At 42.2% G+C, this 22,539-nt stretch overlaps 1 protein-coding gene across 1 annotated transcript in view; it reads left to right on the top strand.

The window, feature by feature from the left end:
- Positions 1-22,539, top strand: part of NCKAP5 (NCK associated protein 5) — a gene marked incomplete at both ends in the record, with an annotated part of 755,695 nt that overhangs the window by 212,982 nt on the left and 520,174 nt on the right. Inside the window, one exon of the mRNA XM_080918408.1 lies at positions 15,855-15,918. Coding sequence (XP_080774534.1) covers positions 15,855-15,918 — 64 coding nt within the window. The remainder of the gene's footprint in view (positions 1-15,854; positions 15,919-22,539) is intronic.

Raw genomic sequence — 22,539 nt, 5'->3', positions numbered from 1 at the left:
GTAAAACTTGTGTGTTTTGTGTTGTTTTGAGAGTGTCATACCTGCATATTAAAATGCTTTGAATAAGCATCTCCTCATATTCTCTTCCCTCAATCTCCTTCTCTATTTCCCATACTGTTTTTTTCCCTCAAAACTTTGTGTGCTAAATTTGAGGTTTATCAGCTTCACATAGTGCTGCCTGGTTGACCATGAGTGTAAGGCGGTCTACCAGAGCATGTGTGGTCTGTCGGGGTTCACATCCTGGAAGGAAACTGACTCTTCTCCCCTTAGCATCTATTGTTGGCCAGTCCCTTATCTTTGAGGGGTGCAGTTTTGTCACTCCCTGCTGGGATTTTGGCTGGCTTTCTCTTGTGCTTGTCACGTGCATGTGGCCATCACTGTCAGTTTTTATTCCAGCAGCCCTGTCCTGTCTGCAGAGCAGTTCCAGTCCTGACATTATTACTCCTAGCTCTTATAAGCATTCTCCCATTCTTCCATGGTGTCCCCAAGACTCAGGAGGAGGGGATATGTTGTTAGTTGTCCCATTTAAGAGCTGAGCCCTCTGCGGTCGTTTTATTCTCTGGAGGTTGAGCTTCTGTGGATCTCTGTATTCACCACCCCCTACTGTAGACAGAAGCCTCTCTGATGAAGTTGTGAGATGCATCAGTATAACTTAGGGACCAATTTAAGACTGTGTCTATTTAGCACATTAGAAGTATAGGTTCTCCCTTGGGACCTATGGCTTAATCTTTCATACATTTTGGTTATTAACTTACATTTTTATAGACCCTAAAACCAACTAGTAGGGTATATACACTGTAGGGCTCATAAAGCATAACAGTTAAATTTGCTAAAGTTGCCTCAGATAAGTGAGTTAATAAGCAATGGACCCTTGCTTCTAGGGAAATGCTCCTATGACATCTAGTCATAGTTTCATCAGACAAATATTGGTCTTTAATCTGCTTTTTTAATCTGCTTTGAGTTTTGTTTAAAGATGACTTTCTTAATATACAGCGTTGATTTGTTAACATTACGTCTATACCAAGGACACCACAGCCTACATGTGTGTTGGAACCATTGCAGTCCGTGATGTTACAGAAAGCATGTCAGTGCCAACAACACATAGTAGCGAACACGTGTGTAATGTGACAGCAACATATAGTAGAGAACACAGGAATGTAATGTGATATGCAATATTGGAAATATTGTAAAGCACATGTAAACATGTTTACAGAACTGGGTTGGTTAAGAGACCACAGCTCTCAAACTCCATTGATTTTGAGAGGCAGAGAGCATGTTCTTAGAGACTTTTCAGCTGGGAACAAGCCCTTCACTGTGCGTCCTACAGGATCCCACGGAAACATTAAGATTAGTAATCTTGAAGTTGCTCATTTCCTTTATCCAGCAGGTAGACCGATCAATAAAGGTGGGCCGTGTGAACAATCATCACTAAATCACCACGGAGAGGGAGGGTGAAGTCCAGGTGAACTTGAGCTCAGAAAGGATCTATCAAGCACCTCATATTCCTCATGGCATGTGGCCTATAGCTCTTGATTGATGCTCCTAATTGTTGTTTGACCTTAAGGATGTTCCTTGATATCCATCTAAAAGCTTGCTCTAAAAAGCATAATTGCTTACTGTGCTTAAATATATTCACAATACATTGGTTCTCTCCCTAACAATTGGCCATTCTTCAAAAAGGGCAAAATTGGTCTTTCAAACATTCAGGAAAATATATGGACAATAAAATTTGATTTTGATGCTTCATTTGCCTACCTCTAGGAAGAGTTGCAATTTCCGGTTTTTTTAAGCAATACTTTATTTTGTGTATGTATGATTTGCATAGTAAATTCAACATGACAGACAGGCTCAGTGACTAGTCCTGAAAGAACCCAACTGTCAGATACACTGCCTCAAAGGAGTACACCATACTAGGTTCTTTTGGAATGTTAAAACAGTTCTTCTCTGGCCATACCCAGAAGGTTAAATTCCCATGTCCACCAGGAAAAAGTGTCAGTACCTGTCAAGTGGCAATGATTATCTCTGATCACAGGTGGCCTGCCTTGCCACAGTGTCTCCACAGTCTTAAAATGATTGCAGGTTCGAAAATGTGTCCACTGCAAAGTGCAGTTTGCATTAAGAGCCAACAGCTTGTTACCTTTCAGAGAAATGGCCTCTGTGCATTCCTGCTTAGGTGCATGCCAGTGTGGCTGCTTGAGAGGGAACTCTGCTTTCAGGGGAAGAATTAGTAGAGGTTTAATAACGCAGAGTGTGTCAAAGTACAAAGGTTTATGGCTGCTGCACAGCTGGGGCACACCTAAGTTCCAGGTTCCTGAATAATAACATTGAACTCTACCAAGTTCTCAGGGTGGTCTGTGAAGTGCCGTATCGCCCTGTACTTGATGAGTAAAGTCCTCAGCAGTTCAGAGCAGTTTATGCCATATATGCAAACTGATGAGAGAGGAAACATCTGTAATCAACAGTTTGAAAGTTTTTCCAAATCAGTGTGTGGGGTGTGTGTGTGTGTGTGTGTGTGTGTGTGTGTGTGTGTGTGTGTATGTGTGCATCAACAATTACAGCCCAAAAAAGTAAACGTAGAGATGCTAGCCAGGATGTGAAAATTACTTGGTTTGTAGAGGTGGCATTGAGAATACTCGAAACACTTGAGTGTTGGTCATATGGGTCAAGGGAAGCTCTTCCAAATTCTAGCTTTTGATGGGCAGGGGCTCCGAGTCCAAGACTGGGTTTTCACAATCTTGTGTCTGCTCTATTGATTTTGTAATAGGTCAAGGACTGTCATGTTGAGAGAAGGATTGCAAAGAATTATATTGTCATCCTTCCCCTTCCTTTTCTCCTGCCTAGCTCTCTGTCACATTCCTTTGACCCCAGCCACACAGTGGCTCAGGCTGAGCCTCACAGTTTGGCAGGTTTCTCTAGCAAGGGGCTGCTATCCTTTCTTGGGCTCATGTAACAGAAAACACTGGCCAGTTGAATAGATTTTTGTGCTGCTGCTTCTGCGAGTGCTTATCTTGTTCTCCAACTGCTTTGTAATTGTTATTGCTTTGCAGACGCCTTTCTTTCTCATCCATGCACTCTGATTGCACGGGAGACTTTTTCTTCTTCTTTTTCTATTGAGGTATATTCTTATCAGGATGTTTTTCTTCCATATCATAAATAATGGTATTATTAGACACAGAACAAAGCTCTCTCGGCCCGAGCCAAAAGAAACAATGAAATGAGCATTTGGCGGGAGAGGAGGCGGGGTGGAGTGCGCACCTCTTAGCAGCTATCTCAGTTTCCTTTCTGGCTTTTAATCAGTGCTTCTATTCTCTTCCAACTTCCTTATCCATCTTCTGTGAGCCCTGTTTGTGAGTTTCCTTCCTTTCTCCCTTTTCTTTCTGTGACAGTGATTCTGGTCCTTTAATTTGTCAAGGTGTCACACTCTGAACAGGCTGACTGTATTGAGGGTAGGGACAGTGTCCATGTGCCAGAGTGTCTGTTGCGGGATTTTCTCTTCCTTGTAGTCTAGTGGGGAGATTGCTTGCTTTTTGGGTTTTGGTTCTTAGCTGTGCTTTGGTACCCAAAATTGTCAAAAAAAAAATTTCTGTTTTTGTTTTCTCTAGGCACCTAGCCAAAGTCTAGGTGGTCCCTCCCTTCCCTTAATGGAATCTCTAGGTACATAAGGAAATCTGATAAATCTGTCAATCACTGTGGCATCTTACTGTTGGAAGGTTCTTTTTATTTTTAATTTCCCCATTTTCTTCTCATTTTTATTGAGTAATTTTGCATTTACATTTCAGATGTTATCCCTTCCTCAATCCCATCCTCCGTCTCCCTCCCATTGCCTCCATAAAGGTGCTCCCTCTCCCAACAACCCTGTCCCACCTCAGCGCCTTGGCATTCCCTACACTGGAAAAATCAACCTTTGCTGGACCAAAGGCCTCTCCTCCCTTTTATTCGAGACAATGTTATCCTCTGCTGCATATGCACCTTGGGCCATGGTGTGGATTCATTGTTTGGTGTTTTAGTGTCTGGGAGATGTGGTGGGTTTGTTAGTTGATAATTTTGTTCTTCCCATGGGGTTGCAGACCCTGTCAGCTCCTTCAGTCCTTTCTATAGCTCTGGAAGGTTCTTAGATACAGCAATATGCAGAAGCAGATTTCTTGAAGGTGTGGAAATTCCTCCCAGGGGCAGACTCAGCGGCCTTTCATAATCTGCAGAATGGCAGAAGCTACATTTTGGATCACAGCTTCCTTACCATCCAGATGAAAGCACATCTTTCCTTCACCATGTGGTTATGGGAGGTGATATCAGAGGTCATAGGACCCTTCATTTGTTCATTTCTTTCCAAACACCATCCCTGTCTTCCCAATGTTGTCATTGTTGTTGAATATGAGAATCCCTCTCACCATGGCTGATTAAAAAAAGATAATGAGCTATTTATACCACGAGTAAAAGACAATAAATTTCTTAAATCTCTTCTTGTTGATACATTTCATCATTGGTATTTTCATACATGCATATAGTACTGCCTGGCTCTTGTCCCCAGCCCTCTCTTAGTTCTCTCACTTGCCTTCTACTGTCCCTTCTCTGCTAACCCCTTCACGGTATTCATGCCTCTTGTGTGTCCCACTGCATTTAATGGAAGGTTGTCTGTAGATAACCGTGGGTTTGGAATTATCCAGTAGACCCTGCAGGCTCTCCGGCGGACATACAAATGGATACTGCGCCTTCCCCACTAACAGGATGTATTACATGTCAACAGATCAGCAGTTGGTGGTTAGAGTTAATGAGGAGGGCACTAATGAGGGCCTTTCTACTGTTGAACAGTTGCTGAATGAGGCTTTTTTATGGAAGGAATAACTTGGTATCTGTTTATATATACTGTTTATATACTTTAGATAAGACTTCCTTCTGACAAAGCCCACCTTTACTGCTTCTGATAGAAGTTTTAATGAAGCCTAAATCACCCTTTTGCCTTTTGCAAATGGGCAAGGTTGCAACCCATCAAAGTATCAACTCCTATGAGATAAGTTTATGGATGAGATATTTAACACATTGATGGGTGGATTCTCGTATTTCTGTATACTTTCCTCCAAACAATGATTATCTCTAGAAACATAGTGGGTTTGATTCCGTGTGATGACTTTTGCCCGGTCAGTTGTTTTTTGTCATAATCACTCATGTTTTGATCATCAAGATGTTTATTCTCTTTGCTCATTTCTTCCTTCTTCTTTAAGTATCAGTGTCCCTGTGTAAGATGTCTTTAGATCTTTTTTATGGTATCATTATTTTATAAGCTTGTTCTCAGTTGACCCACAATATCCTTCCTTAGAGATTGAGGGAACTCAGCATTGCAATAGGTCCAAGTGGCAATCCGGAGTCCACTAAAGGCAAGGATGCAGAACACACGTTGGTAAAATGATGCAGTGTAAAAACTCACACATGAGCAAATGGGCTACATAAGACCTGTCTTGAAACAGAAGGAGAAACCCTTTCATGTAGTTATTGGCACAAATCTAGGAGCAGTGAAGACCACTGAGTCACAAAAGTGCACTAATAAAGAGAGGTGCCTGTGTCCCGTTAACCAACGGCCCTCTCATCCCAGTGACTGGAAATCAGGGGACTTTAGTTATTGTCCACTCAGCTCAGTATGTATGATGGTTCTTCTGTTATTCGTGACACATTTCTGTCCCAACTCCAGTCCAAGACCAAGGTTGATCTCTGGCCTCCATACATACATATGTGTACCTGTGTGCACATGCACTCTTGCACAAATGCATCTCCATTCCATTTACGTAAAACACATTTATGTGCACACACACACACACACACACAGAGAGAGAGAGAGAGAGAGAAAGAGAGAGAGAGAGAGAGAGAGAGAGAGATCTTACAGTTCTTAAGTACGAATGATTCCTTTTGGTAAGCATCTGAGATTAGTGAGGTTCTATTGTGGGAACTGCCTCTAGGCAGAACATTTTAGAGACCAGAAGTCATCTACTCAAACCCCTCACCATCCGGAAATGCCTCCCGACATCACACACATGTAATCACAAGCCATCTTACTTCAGAAGACCAAATCTGTATGTTCCTAGTAAGTGGAGAACAAACGTATCTTTTCATGCACCAAAGCTCATAGAAGTCTTAGTAAATGACGTGCTGTGGAGGCAAAAGCACTTGCTTCTTGAGCATCAGAGTTCAATCCTCAGAAGCTGTGTAAAAAGCAGGTACGCTGGTGTGCAGGTATATTGGTGTACAGCTGTAATCCAACTCTGGGCAGGTAGACAGGTGAGTCCATGGAACACCCTGGCTGACTACTCTAGCCTAGTAGGCAGGTTACAAGCCAATCAGAGACTTTATCTCAAATATAATCTGGTAAGGCCTTTGTATATAGTCATACCCACATACACGCATGCGACCCTCCCCACACACACACTAGCAGAAGTTCTAGATGTTTCCAGGGCTAAGGTTGCATGCACCTGTGAAAATTTATCCATGGTGTTTGGCTCACCTTAGTTGCTTTTAGGTTAAGTAGTGCCGTCTCATTGTATTGAGTCATTCAGATTAAGAAACATCTATTTTCCATGACTATGATTGTGTTGTAACACGTGCCTGGTTGGTTCGGGTGTGCTGCAACCTTGATGTTCAAAGGGAGATTGGGCTTTTCTAAAAGACTTCTTCTGATCAGGAGTCAATACTCAGTGCACACACACTTCTTACCATGGCACTTTTTTCTGAGTGACAAAATATCTCTGCTTTGTAAGGACTAGATTCTTGGTTGATTAGGATTCATTCTAAAGACTTTATTTTAATGTGATCAGCTCAGAAAACCTTCATTCCCTATCTTTTAAAGGATCGACTTTGAAGCCTTGGTTAGGACTTCAAATAAGAACTGATAGTTTGGATGGAATTTTTCTGTCCATGACACTGACTATTCATGGTTACACTGTATCTTTCTGGGGCAGGATGCTGCAGGGCATGTAATAGACTTTTAGTCTTCATTGCATCTTTCCGTACCAACATATCAGTAGGCAGTGTACCCACGCACTGAATTCACCGTGTTCCAAGTCTTGCCTAAACATGACCATTCTGCTAAGAATTCAGTCTGAGACCATGGCTCTCTCTGCGGGAGAAGGGAACTTTGTGTACAGACTCTTGTTACTGTCCATCAGAATTTCAGTCAATGTCCTGAAGCCTTTTCATTTCAAAACTCACAAGCCTCCTTGTCCTGAGGCTACACAGATGGTTTGAGTCTTTGCATAGACACCACCTCAGCGCCTTCAATCAAAACAGAGCCAGAATGAAATTTCAAGGCTATTGAAAAGTTGAAAGCCATGGCGAACTCAATTAGTTGTCACATAAGGGCTGTTTTCATGTGTGAGGAGACACCATGTGTTTTCCTCAAGAAGTCCCATTCTTTATTCAGCTACATACAACCCATCAATCTGCATATCGTCAGAATTGGGGGAAGGTGACTGAGCATCATGGGACACAATCTTATTAACTTTACTTGATTTCTTTTGAATAGAATTTCAATATCAAAAAGGAAGAAGATGCTGGAGAATGTAGGGAATTCCAGGATTTTTTAAAAACAAATATTTAAACATGAAGCTCTTGTCTACAAATAGCATTTTCAGAAGTAAATGTTAATTTAAGAAATTAATTTGTTTTCCAATGTTTCATAAACTTGTATATCTCGGGGATCTCTACTTGAGGCCATTGGCCAGAGTCTGTACTCAAGAGAGATCAGTAAAACAATTAGTAAAGTAACTTGTATCCCAAGTATGTGGTTGGTTTTCTCTTGAATGCGTTTTTGAGACTCATTGGTAAGAGATTTGCACTCTGCCCCAGAAAGAGATAGGGAGAGAAGATACTAGTAATGCTCCTGTTCTTTATGTGTTACTGTGTTACAGGAGGCCCATTTAAAGTTATCAAACACTTCAGCATAAAATGTACATGTTAGTCTAGGGAAAGATAATAGATCCACATGAAAAGAAAAGGAGAATATACAGAGGGACAAATGAACTGTATCCTTACAAAGCGACCATCCAGCATGCTGGTGCTGCCTAGGATGTACAATGTACTTTTTGTAGGCTCACATTGGCACAGTTGTTGAACTTTGAGGCATAGGGTTAACTTCTTTATTTTGGGGCTTATATGTGTGTGTGTGTGTCTGTGTGTGAATGTGTGTGTGTGTGTGTGTGTGTGTCACTGACGTGTGCACATGTGTACACAGGAATTTATGTGGGAAGCCCAGATGTCAACAGTCAATATTGTGAATCTTCTTTGATTACATTTTACACCCCATCCCAACACACACACACACACACACACACACACACACACACACACTTCTTTTGAAACAGGATCTCTATCGGAAACTGGAGCTCATTGATTTGGCTGGACTTATTGACAAGAGCTTCAGGATCCTCATGTTTCCGCCCTCCCCTCCCCACAGGAGGAGGACAAAAGGCAGCTTTTATGTGGGTGTTGTGCCCTGCACGTGTAAAGCTTGTAGCTCTAACTGTCTAGCATCTCATAGCTTTTGAAGGAGGAGAAGTGGGTAAACAGAGTGCTGATATAGATAATTTAGTGGAGAACTGGGTGAATGAGTTAATCAATGGAAGTGTAGGTTTTATTTGCATCTGAGTTCTTGGGAATGTAAGAACAGTTTTGAGAATGACTGACTATATGAGATAAGGAGGTGTGTGTGTGTGTGTGTGTGTGTGTGTGTGTGTGTGTGTGTGTGTGTACACATGGAAGCTAGAGGAGCTATCATTTTTTAGGCATGATCTACCTTGTCTTTTTTTTTTTTAAACTGGTCTCTCACTGGCTTGTGGCTTACAGAGTTGGCTTTGCTGGCTGGCAAGTGAGCTCCAGGTATCTACCTATCTCTGTGTCTCCAGGGCTAGTGTTTAAAAGTATGGGTTCCCATAGCCAGTTTTGTTTTGGTGGGTTTTAGAGATCAAACTCAGTTCCTCATGTACCCAAGAGCTATCTCACCAGCTCCAACGAACTCTTGCCATATTTGTTACAGTTAAAAGGCAAGCCACGAAATTATAGATTCCTGTTTCTTATTTTAATTTATCTATGCATTCCAAAACAGAAAACTCTTTCGGAGGAAACATCTCTTGATTTGGGAAGAATGGAAGCTATAACCTTACTAGCAAACATAATGCCTTTAGATTCTTGTTAGCTCCTGAAATCAGTATGTTGAAATCAACCTGTTGAGTTACTCAGTGACTGGTACAAAATGTTAGTAAAAGTCTTCAGATTTTTAATAACTCTCGGTTCATTGGCTTTTATGAATAATAAATGTAAATACACTCTCCCAACATGGAATCAAAAGTAATTTATGGTGCTTAAAAAAAAAGAATTCAGGATGTAAGAAATGTAAAGGTAGGTGTAGAATTTTCTTTACTCTGTGCTATGCTTTATAAAAGTTTATTTCAGATTTGTTCTTTCCTTCCATATCTGGAGAGACACATAATGAGATGAAACACTGGGAAAAGGCTAATTAATTTAGCCTTGACTGAGGGAAAGCAGGCACTGGTCTTCCCATCTGCCCTAGCGACAGGTGCTCCTGCCTCTTGGCATTGTCCTGCCCTCTGCAGCGGGTGACTCCCCAGGATGTCTGTGTGTGGGGATAATGGTTCTTGGACTCCTCGGGAGAGCAAACCTGTTCTCTTTGCACACATACCAGATCGCCACCGGGCTCCTATTCTTGGGTCTTCTATTCTTGGGACCCTGCTAGAAGCAGGGCTGGCTGATGATGAATTGAACTATTTCCCCCTGCGCCCCCCAAGATTTTAGAGCATAACACCCTGCCTCAAGGCACAGATGAAAACAATCATTTATCTAATTTCCCTCTAGGCATTTGGCAGTATCTTCATGGGGAAATTAGGAAGAAGTGTTGATTGAAACAAAGCCCACGACTGAGCATGTGTGCATGGGTGGAATAAAATTTACATTTTCCTTCTACACTGTAGGGCACATTGGCATTTGGAATTTGGTGGTACTGGTGGTGGTAGTGGTAGTGTTGGTAGTGGTGTGTGTATGTGTGTGTGTGTGGGGGGGCGTCAACCCCAGGTGATTTTCCACCTTGGTGTTTTGAGACAGGCTCTCTCACTTGCCTGTAATTCCTGAAGCAAGCTAGACCAGTGAGTCCTAAGTGTTCACCTTACTTTATATCCCCAGCACAGGGTTTACAAATGCATACCACTATATTTAGCTCTAACAGCGTCTGGGTTTGCACTTTACTATGTGAGCCATTTTCCCAGCCTCACTGTCCTCTTGATAAAATCTATTAATTGTTCTTGTTTAGTTCATGTTAATAATGCTTAGCATCTGTGGAGATTCCTACTAATTCTCACAGAGGCACTGCTCACTGGTGTGGTGGTAATGAAAGCACCAATGCTAATAAGTTTGATTTTACATTAATTCAGTGGTATTTCATGTTTTGGATAGAATGGTATTTAAACTGCTAAGAAAGGGGGGATGTATATGTTTTTCCAGCCTGTGGGAGGAATCTCTTAAATGTTGCCTTGCAAGCCAAAAGATCTGAATTCAGTTTCAAGGGCTGTCATAAAAATCCAGGTGTTGTACTGGGCACTTGTCACCTCATCTCATAGTGGGCCAAGTCAGTGGTCATCACAATCCCAGTGTACCTGCTAAATCCTCAGCTTTAGTGAGGGACCATATCTCAAAGAGTAAGTAAAGTACCACTGTTGTCCCATTGGTGTCTTGCTAGAAGGGTCATTGCTGTGTTTTGTGGGCTGCACAAGACTACTAGTTGTTTTCTGTCTCTTGGCAGCTTACAAAGCACCTTTGAGAAGTATGAGAGCTAGTCCTCAATACGAAGGTTTCCAAACCAGTTCCAGCTCAATTCTTCAAATTCCTCGACCTGAAGGATGCGGTGTCTTCACCAATAGAATTCTTACCTTCCAGAGCTGGGAAGCAACCCAAGGCTATAGGAATAGACTGTAATGTTCGGGGGACTTTCTTCCTGTGTTGCACAGGAGGAGTTGGTGATGGTAAGGAAAGGGTAGAAGTAATGCCAACAGAGCAATCATGTATGAAAAGGAAAAATGTAAGAATAGCTTGTAGGATATCTGAAGAGTCATAGCTGAGGTTGACCATGTTTAAGAGCATGCAAACATGCTGAACACACCCCCCGAAAACACCACACACACACACACCACACCATCCACACCACCCACGCCCCCCCCACACACCACATACACACATACACACACACACACACACACCCCACATACACACACACACACACACACACACTGGATAGATTTACACATTCACATTGAATATGCACACAGACACAAATATTGAATGCACCCACATACACTGAGTACACACACATATACAGGCACACACCTCACAGGTTTAAATGCTCAAACATACAGGATACATGCACACAAAGACAGATACATATGCACATAGATTCACATACACAGGCATGAGTGATGATTTTAACTAAAGGCGTGTATATCTACATCTATGTTCTATAACGTTAGGGAAAAGTTATAATGCTCATGTTTAAGCTTTTGACTAATGACAGAAAAGGCATTTGCCCCGCCTGCACACACATCACATGGTTCATATGGGCATTACTTCCTGTTAGTGTTCAGAAGGCCTTGGGGCTCTTGGACCATTCTGAGAATATATGGGGGTTAAAGTTTTTATGGAGCAATGCTGTGGCAGTGGTTTGCCAGAGACTACCCCATGTGACATCACAGCATTACAGAAGCAAAGATGGGGGTCTGCGACTCCTTGTCCTTAGAGCCAAGCGTGAATGTTATTTGCTAAGGGATAAAACAGTGCAACTCATTTTATTTATTTAATTTTTCTTTAAAAAATCACATCTTACTGGTCCTAAAGAGGATTGGGGCTGGGAACTTGTGCTGCTTTACAGAGCTCCGGAGCCCAGCTCCTGGTACTCCCATCGGAGACTCATGACAGCTTGTCATTCCAGATCCAAATGGCCTATGACATGGCTTCTGTCAATATCTGCATGAGCATCTACATACCCACAAACAGATATTCAAATAAAAACAAGCCTTAAAAAAATCTCTGCTTACATCTATTACATGTCTATCTAGTGTACAATATAATTGTAATTTTTATTGATTAATTTGGCACAGAGTCTCCGTACCTATTCTTCCTGCCCAGAGTGTGTAGGAACCGTGGAGCCCTTTTAAAGCAGCTAATGACTAGTGAATTGTTTCTAGAGAATTCTGGAATCAACTCTGGTACACCAGAAGGCCCTGTGGAACCCCAAATGTGTTCTCCACTCCTTACACCCTGAACACAGCCCCCTATTTTTGGGTGGCTTCTCTTTGGGAAACATTTTGTCAACCCAGGATCCTTGTGGTGTTTTCAAATGTTTATAGATATCAGTGGTTTCGTTGGGTGTGTGGGGGTGTATGCATCCTTGCCTGGGCTTTCTTGCAAATCTTTCAGTGGTGTTCTGAAGACTCACGGCTCACATTATCACTATGTTAGGCTGTGGAAACCGTCCTCTATCCCTGACCTTATTCTTGTTACCCTGGGTCCTTCAGTGAACCTAGAGACAGGCTGGTGGCCTGCAAGCCCCATGATTTCTCTCTTCTCTGCACTGGTGCGACAGGAACATGTGTGACCATGCCTAGCTTTTATATGGATGTTACAGATTGGAACACAGCTCCCCATGCTTGCATAGCAAGCACTCTGACCCACCGTACCATCCCCCCAGGGGTTATATTAAAGGGCTTTAGCAGCCTGACACTAATTCTCCATTTAGGTTTAAAGTGTGTTAAGAAGACAGGATCTATTTCTTCCTGAGTTACACATTCCGTTTTGTTTCGCTTAACTGAAAGGGAAGTGGGTGTGCTGTCTGATTTGTTGTGTATTTTTGATATTGTGCTTTGTCCCAGTTCTGGAGATAAGGATCCCTGGCTTTTGATCACATATCCCCAGGCGTTGGTTTTGTAATCATAAACTAAGTACCAGCTTCATAATGAGCTCCCGATTTTGCAGCAGAACAAAATGGGGAAGCGTCATGAAATTGCCACTGTCCCTTGTTGGCAGGAGAACTAAAAACCCTTCAGATGAAAAACGGAGTGTACATTTGCTTTGGGGAGCTTGAAAGGCAAGCCGTCTTTGTCTGTTTGTTTATTTATTTATTATGGTTTTTTTTAAACAAAACTGTGTGTAGGAACCTTCAATTAGCATGAAAAACAAGCCGGTCCTAACTGGCTTCACAGCCATTTTGGAACCACAGTTCGGAAGGCACCGTGTGCCAGGATGTCTACGGCAAATCAGATTATTAATGAAAGAGACTGGGCTGTTTGTTTCTGGCACCCTGGTTGATCCCACAAATGTCAGTGTACAGGAAAAGGATGGCACAGCACAGGCACTGCCACCTCTTCTGCAGCTTGGTCCCTTTCTGTGTCTAATTGTGACATTTTCTTCATGGAGAGAACAGGATTTAGCATTCCTGTGGCAGTCATCTTTTTGGTACTCACCATTCTAATCTTTCATTAAATTCTACATTAATGCATTAACTAATTAGAATAGCACACCATTCAAGGCAAAATATGAATTCTAACTTTACCTGTCTGAAGTAATTTTCCTTTATTCCTAGAGTTGATAATTTACCTACATATGGAGACACAACCTCTGATTTCAGCAAAGGTTGCTTTAACATATGAGTGCTTCTAAGGACCTACAAACACATAGGTTATTTTGACGAAGCCTTCTTTCTTTTCTGTATTTACTTAAAATCAAAAAGGATGTCCCCTGTCCTATTCTATTACTGTCTGCCACTGAACTTGGGTCTGTCCCTGAACTTGGATCTACGACATCAGCCAGCAAGCCCCAGGCATCTTCCTGCCTCTGTCTCCTATGGAACTGGAGTTCCAGGTCTGTGTATAACAATGCTAGAGATTTGAACTCAGCTCCTCATGCTTGCCCAGCAAGTGCATTATCCACTGGCCATCTCCCCAGCCCTGCACCATGGGTTCCTTCTGTGGGGACATTATTCTGGATTGGATTCTTAGGAGCTGATTGTCAGAGGCTTCCTTTTAAAAGCAACGTCATAATTAACTATTTAAGCATTTCATAGGTGCCTTCAAAGTAGTTTATCATATTCACTGTCCAGTTCCTCCCCTGACTTGTGCAGGTCTACTCCCCACCAGCTCCTGCCTCCCCATTTTGATTCCTTTCTAAAGTCAGTACAGCTCTCAGACTACATCAGACAAGGTTACCGGTGCAGGAAGTGCTGGTCAGTACAGAAATTCAAACTGGTCACAGCACAGAGAGTGACTGTCAGTGGAGTACTGGGCCACAGTGGGACCCCCCTCCCCGCCCCCAGAGATCACTGTAGAGGAGGGGAAAGAAAATTATAATAGTCAGAGGCCAGGGAAGGCTGGAGCAAAATGGGGGTTTTCTGGGTAAGAACTAGAAAACACAAGCCGGTTTACACTGCAGCATGCTGGAGGCAGGGCAGTGGATGGCCGCTGGGGTACAGGGCACCTCACTGGCTTCTCCTGTGTGCTGTGGAATTCCAGTGCAGATCCCCCTGCTTGCAAGGCAGGTACTTCATTGACCCACTTAGCCTAGAAAGTTGCTTTTGTTTCTTTGGTTTTGATGGTCAGGTGTCCTCACAGCCATTGGAAGCAAGAAATTCTCCCACCAGCCTGGGGATGAGGCACCCTTCCCTCCCCCCACCATGAGTGATCACAGCTGCTGTGGAAGAGGGATAAAGTACCCTTCAAACACTTCCCCTCACTAGGAGGAGAGGGGTTCGAGGGCAGTCATCACTGAGACTGGGAGCTGGGTAGATGTTAATTACCTCTCCATCCTCTGTTCACTTCTTAACAAACAGGAAAGCTGTTCAAAATGCATGCATCATCACAAGCATTCTTAACACGTGAGTGAGTTCTCTTTATGTTGGACGTGTCATTAGTCATGAGGAATATGAAATGAATTCCATTATGAAGTCCAAACACTAAACCTGATTTAACATAAATTTATTTATTATGTGTGCATGTTTACGTGGAGGCCAGAGACTGGCTTTCAGGGGTTCAATTTCAGACCCTCAGATTTCCAGAGCAGGTACCTTTACTTTCTGGGCCATCTCGCTGACTCATGATCTGGCTTTAATAATCTTCACTTTTAATAATTTCTTAGACCTTGAAGAATAATATGCAGAGTCTTTAGTTTAGACCTTGATGTAAGGAAACCCAACACTTGATCCTGTCTTATTTCAACTCAGAGCTCAGTTGTTCCCTTAGCCACTTTCATCCCGAGTTTCCTCCTCTTTCTATGTAAAAGAAGAAAATATAATATACAATATATATTCTAATGATATAACATATACATATGCTCGAATACACACACACATATATTCTATATGGAATGAACAGCTCTCAGACTCATAGAACAGGCAACATTTCAAGAATGGTATAGAGTTATGTTTTGTTTGCTTTTAAAACTCAGCTTGCTTATAGAGGGAAAAGCACAAACAATTAAAAATCTATAAGTAAAGTCAATACTGAAGCACTAATAAAATAGCCTCAGAAATGAAAGTGACAAAGATGTATGCAAATGAGGTTAGTGGGACACTGCTTAATCTAGTATTCAGTATGAATTTCTCTATCATCAATTCCAATACAAAAGAGCCAGGGTTGTGATGCTGGGCATAAATGATGCCCCAGTGTCCAATTACTTTAAATATTTAATATTAAGTATGGTGGGGCAAAGGAGGGAAGTAAAGGGTGGGGCTCCTTTGGAGAACTCAAGAAACACTTCCCAGCCATTTGAGGGTATCTCAGCCCTGAGAGGAGTCACGTGATCACATGCTTTTGTCTCTCCAGGGAGAAGCTGGCTGTGGCCAGGCTGCAGAGAGAAGTTGCCCAAAGGACAAGCCAAGGGGCCATGGTGAGTTTTGGCTCTTCTCCCTTCCTGTGATTCTCCTGTCCTGAGAGCTCTGGCTCCCAAACCACTCAGCACCAGCAAAGCCTGATGTTTGCTTGTAGCCAACTCCATGATCATGCCTTTGTCAGTGATGGATTCATTCCAGTTTAGATAGCCTTGCCGCGGAAGGTCAGAGAGACACATACAGATGGGCAGACCCCAAGTCCAGATTTGAAATAACACTCAAATACTCAAATGGTAGAGAATCTGCATTTAAATGGTCAGGCCAAGTTTGTAAATGCACAAACTTAGACTTTTATATGAAGACAATTGAATCTAACTCAGCCCTCTCTGTTACTCGGGGTAGACAACATGCTTTACAGAAAGAACCTTTGGGTGTTTCCTGTCCTTTCCAGCTTGACTTCCTAGAAAAACTGATGCTTCTTTGTTTTTCTGAATGGTCATCGCCCCCCCCCCCAAATCAATATGTAATTTTTGGTGCATCTAAAGTTCATTTTATAGACCATTTTCTTTGCCCAAGTATCTGCTGGGGTGCCACTGTAACATCCAAGGCAACTGTCTGGGTACCCAGGGAGCCTGTGTGTGTGTGAAGTTACTGCTGTTGTGATCTCTGAGAAGAAATTGACATACCATTCTTACTTTGCCCCTATTCTGACAAGACAGTGGCAGGTGTGTAAAATTTCAGCAGAAGATTTTGTTCTCTATAAAAAGATACTGGAGTTTTTGTGTGCATCCCCCAAAAGCTGCTTCCATTTGATTCCATGAGAGCTAAGTGACTAGTCATCCACCAAGGAGAGGAAGAAGTTTGTTAGAGTCACTGGTCCCTTGCTTCTCTTGATGTGAGATATAAGAATCTGGGTCTACAGCCTAGATGCTGTATGTATCTGAAATGCACAGGAGACCAGAAAGGTGCTGACCTAGTTTGGGGAAGGCAGATCACACTGTTGTGCTAGGAGTCAAATCACAGAGAAAATGCACAAATTTTCAGACAATTTGAGGCAGCCACAGAGAAGTATCTTTGAGCACGGTTATGCAAGAAAGTTGGAAAACCATAAAAGTCTGAGTGAACATCTGCACTTTCTGCTGCTGGAAAGTGCATCCTAGGCCTTTCTCAAGAAAAACAAATATTCCTGACCACTGAGAAATCTTTTTAGCTCTGAAGATTCACCCCAAAAATGTGTACTTGGTGCGGGAGTGGAGGAGCACGTATTCACTTCTGAAGAGAACGTCAGTTTGTACGGCCGCTCTCTCAGTCAGTGGAGAAGATCCTCAAGGGGCCAATACCACACCTGCCCAGTCTCACACTCTGGGTATCCAAAGGACACTTAAGTCAACTCAAGTCAACTCAGTACATGGGTATTTGCACATCCAGGCTTATTGCTGCTTTATGTATAGTCATGTGGGAATGGAACCAGTCTAGGTGTCCATCAGGTAGACAGATAAAGAAAGTGTGCTCCAGACACACAGTGTTCTTTCAGCTGTGGTGAAAAATGAACTAATGACATGTGCAGGAAAACTGATACAACTGGAAATCATTATACTCCAGACGCATAGAAAAATACCATTTTATTTTAAATGCAGAACCTAAGTTTAAAGGTGTGAGTGGCAGTCTCAAAAGGGTTTACCAGATGAGGTGTTTACCCCCAATTGTGACAACTTGAGTTTATCCCCAGACCCCACATTGTATAAGGAGATCATGGACTTCCCCAAACATGCACTATAGCATACATGGCACCAGTAATAACTGTAGCCATTGAAAATCCTGGTGACTGTTCTCTTGCCAACGTTGAAGACAGTTGCCACTATAGCTGTTGTCACTCGTGTGATGGCAGTTCCCCGGGATTTGCCTCTTCTTTCCTTTATGATAAAGACGAGGCCTGCTTACAATCCACTTGATATGCACTTCCATGTCTGGTAGGTTGCTTTGCCTGTTTTAAAGAGTGACAACTGCTTTTCCTCTTTGTCCAGTTGTATCTATTGATGTTTTTAAAGCACATGTCTTAAATACACACAATACGTGTGACCAGTTACCTTTCACCCTTTCATGTGTCCATTCCTTTTAAAGAATCCTACCTTTGGATTACTGCAAACATTTTAATATTGATAGTTTTATTTAACATTAGTAGTTTCTATACTTGAAGAACTTTGCCTATTTTATGTTTATAAACATTATGTTGTCTTTTCCTCTACATGGAAAAGGATGTGCTTACGTCAGTTATCCACAGATGCTTAAATGTTGTCTGTGACAGGTTAACACGCACTTTAAACAGTGTCAGTACTCACATGTGACAGTCAAAATATCTTCCTTTAAATCTTCTTGCCAAAATTTGCTATAAATTTATATTTAGATTTCCCCTCTATACATACAAATCTGTACCTAACTTTGGCTTTTAAAATTACTTAAAAATATTTTACTTGTGTGTGTATGTGTGTGATTGTATGTATGTATGTATGTATGTGTATGTGTGTGTGTATGTGTGTGTGTGTATGCATGTGTGTATGTCTGTCCCTTGCACTGAGTTACAGGTAATTATGAGTCATAAGTTCCTCTGCAAAAGCAGCAAGCACTCAGGCTAGCTGAGCCATCTCTCTAGCCCTGACTTTGAATTTTGTCTCTTTGATCTATTTCTTTCTCCCTTGAAAATACTGGACTGTTTGATTGCTGTGACTGCCTAGAAAGACTGAAAATCAGGCAGTGTGGGTCTCCTGAGTTTGTTGTTTTCTTGACTGCATCACACCCCAAGTCTCTCTATTTTCCACACAGTAGTAGAGTCAGATGCCCAGTTCTCTGAAGAAATGTTCCACGGCTTACTAGAAATAGTATTGAGTTTTTAGATGACCGGGGCAGGAGCAATCTCTCTCTCTAGTATCAGGGCTTTCTTTCGTATTTTGGGCATTGGCTTTTACTTTTGTTTTAATCCCAAATCTTAGATCCTAAAGAAAATGTTGACATTTCTTTATTTAAGGCTGCCAGCTAACTATACTAAATAGGTTCTGTTCCTGCACTGTGAGTTGTGGTCCTCTTTTGAGTTCACTTTCCATGACATTCATGGTTCTGTGGACCTGTGTGGGTTAGGCACATGCCACCACGAGATCTGGCTCAGGTCTTAGAAGCTCTCTTCTCACAGTCTCTGGATGCTGTTCCACTAGACCGGGCATGGAAAGTCATGGCAGCACCATGGCCTGCTCTTAGCTCTCCCATACCTGGGCATCTCAAGCATGTTTTGATCATTCCCCGTAGTCTCCTTCATGTCCTAAATATTTTCAGAAGCCTGGGACTTTTATTCCATTATCTTTTCTAGAGATACGGGAACAAACAGGCTTGATAGGCAGAGGCCAGAGACAGCAGGGAGAGCAGGAACTAGCCTCCCCACCTCTGGAAGAAAAGCAGGTCCCTTCCAAAACCACTGTTTTCAATTTGATAAAAATTCATTTGATTTGTGTTCCAACATTGTATTTGCCAACCCTGTTCTTTGTTGCTTGATAGTGTATAAATGAAGCTTGCATCCCTAAATGAGATACCAAGCTCAAATCTACAGTATCTGTCTTCAGGCCATTTCCATCAGAGTTAATGCTAGTTTCGTTGATTTAGGGGGAAGTGTGGTATCACACTTTTTTCCTGGGGTGAAACAACAGAACACAACACACACACACACACACACACACACACACACACACACACACACACACACACACACACATTAGGCAGAGAGCACACATGCCAAGGTATGGATATCACCAAAGTCTTTTATGGGATGCTTTGTAGGAATATGTACAGGTAACCTTGTGTGACCAAAACTTACTTCAACAGAGGTGACAGCACACAAAGGCTGGGAGCCCGGAGTACACCACAGAGCCTACAGGCAGCCTAACAGGATGGAGAACATACATTCTAAGTGAGTCAGTTGGCTTAAACTCCATCCAGGGACATTGAAGTGATCTCTGAGCCTTTGAAGTCTAGCTTTTCTGAAAAGAGCTTTCAGACCTTTATTGTATTCTATTGAAGGGACAGGCCTAGTGAATCTGATCGATTTCAGAAACTTCCTGAAGCTATTTTGAGTTGTTTATGTCTTAGGAAAATTTCTTGGGAGATGGAATGTTTCAGTCTGGGAGGAATCTACTATACAACTGGCAGAGACAGAGCCATGTTTAGGTTTCATTTTAATCTAAGTTTATACTGGGAACACTAGTGTGTGTGTGTGTGTGTGTGTGTGTGTGTGTGTGTGTGTGTTTGTGTGTACCTATGTATCCATACATGTATAATACATATGCATTATATATGTATTGGTGTATATATATGTGTATGCAGGTGGCTATATATGTATATTAATTCAAAATTCTTATTTGAAAGCAATGAATTCTGTAGCAACTATAATCACAAATTCAGTTTATACGTAGGGGCATCCTCAGTACCATTAATTTTATTCAAAAGTATTGGTATGTTAAAGAAACCACCCTTTTAAAGATAATTAACAATTTGATTGGAAAATTTCCCTCTTCACCAAAGACTGGAATGCATCCAAATGACACAGCAGCCATAATTCCTGGCCGCCTTCCCTTCCGTTACTTCAGTGCACAGCAGCTGTTAGGTGTCCAGCAGCAAAGGAATGAATGGGGGAAGAAGGGGAGAGTTGTTCCATTTGCAGGGAAATAGGCACAACTGTGAATGATTGTATTAATGAATTAAGTTGCTCAGAGGCATCTATGTTGTTTTCTCTGTCTCCCCCCTTTTCTGTTCTCAAGGTCTCTGTGTTGGTTGTTAGTGGATGCCCTCTAACTTTCCCTGGGTCAAGGTGGTATTGATAATCCTTTTCTTATATTCCTACTTTAAACCCACCCATACCGTTAACACTTTGAGTTTTCTCTAGGTGCCACACAGCCAGATCGTTTTCTAAAATCCACTATACATTTCAGATTTTAGTTTTATTTATGCATATATCTTTGTGTATGTGTAGGAGTCTTCTGAGGCCAGAGAAGGGTGTTGGAACTGGAGTTACAGGCAGTTTGTGTGTTACCCAGTACGGATGCTTCAGCCAGAGTAGCAAGTGCTTTCTGAACCACTGAGGCTCCTCTCCGGGCCGAAAGCATAGATTTCAATTGGTGTTTAGAGGTCGTTTGCTCTCAGCCGAGCTACTGGTGTCTCATAGCTTATGTGTCCTCTGTTCTGTTCCCTCCCGTCTGTCTTGCATTCCATCATCTTCCCTACTTCTATCCTGTGGGTGTTTTGAAACAGCTCTTAGGATCACTTGTGGTTTATTTATAGTGTTCTTTGAGTGTGTTTGTCTGGATGTCTTTTTTAGTGTCTTCTCAAGTTATAATCTCACACACATAGCTCTGTTGCAGTTGCCAATTAATCCTGCTCAACACCAGTGCTTGTTCCTCGCTACCTGCTCAATTCTGGATTCTGGGTTACTGAACAAAAGACAGACAGATGGACAGACGGACAGATGGATACACACACACACACACACACACACACACACACACACACAGCCTTGTATTTTAGTATGCTTTAAACAGCTCAATGGATGTGCTACTCTCAACCCTACATGTGGCTAACACCTTCCCTCAGACACGCCTGAGTTATTACTTACTAAAATCTATATTCCATCTTTGCTCCCTAGACCCATTCAGGGAGGCAGGGCCTGGGGCCACTCCTCTTCCTCAGCTCTTACATGACTGCTGTGCTCTCTCTTCTGAACCTCTCAGACATAGCAGTTCTAAAACCCTTCCTCTCCCAGTCTCCTTGTCCTGGAATCCTTAAGTCCTGCCGCTGTCTCTTTGCTCAGACATTGGCCGACAGCAACTTTATTTACCAATCAGAACCAACTGGAGACAGGCACCCTCAGCATCTTACAAGGGGATTCTCAGCCAGTTTTGGTGACCCAATTAACATAATATAAGCATTAAACTAAATCAACAACATAGCTCATCTATAATCAGAAAGCCCTGGAGAAATTTTATTCTTCTGTCTCCCCCCTCCCCCATTTATAATGTAAATGTTTTGATTTTTTTCCACATACATTTAGAAACAGGTCACACAGTGTTGTTATTTTCACTTCAATTGTCAAAATATTTTGAAAACACTGAGGCTTAATATATTAATTCAAGCTCTTCTTACTGCTGTTCTAGGATTCTCTCTGTGTCCTTCCTTCCTTCCTTCCTTCCTTCCTTCCTTCCTTCCTTCCTTCCTTCCTCCCTCCCTCCCTCCCTCCCTCCCTCCTTCCTTCCTTTTGCCTGTCCATCCTTTCTTTCTTTCCCCTTTCTTCCCTTCTCTCATTTCTTTCTCAGGATCATATAGCCTAGGCTAGTACAGACCTCTCTATTTATTGAGGGCTAGCCTTGAACTCCTGTTTCTGCCTTTACTCCTCAGGTGCTGGGATGACAGGTAAGTGTCATTATCCCCCAGTGTCATGTTACATTTTGTTGTGCTTTCCTTATACACCTCGATGTTGTAGTATAGCTGTGATTGCTATAGCCAAGTAAATTAACGTCTATGGCCTTCAACTTAGTAGATTTTAGCGTAGAGTCTTTGGTAATTTCTTACATGAACACAGTCATTGTAGATCCTCTCTACCCACTACATCACCACTTTCCATTGCAAAAGGACATGAGCCAGCATAA

Source organism: Micromys minutus (genome assembly GCF_963924665.1).
Source record: "Micromys minutus genome assembly, chromosome: 6".
NCBI lineage: Eukaryota > Metazoa > Chordata > Mammalia > Rodentia > Muridae > Micromys > Micromys minutus.
This window is presented reverse-complemented; position numbering and strand designations above follow the sequence as displayed.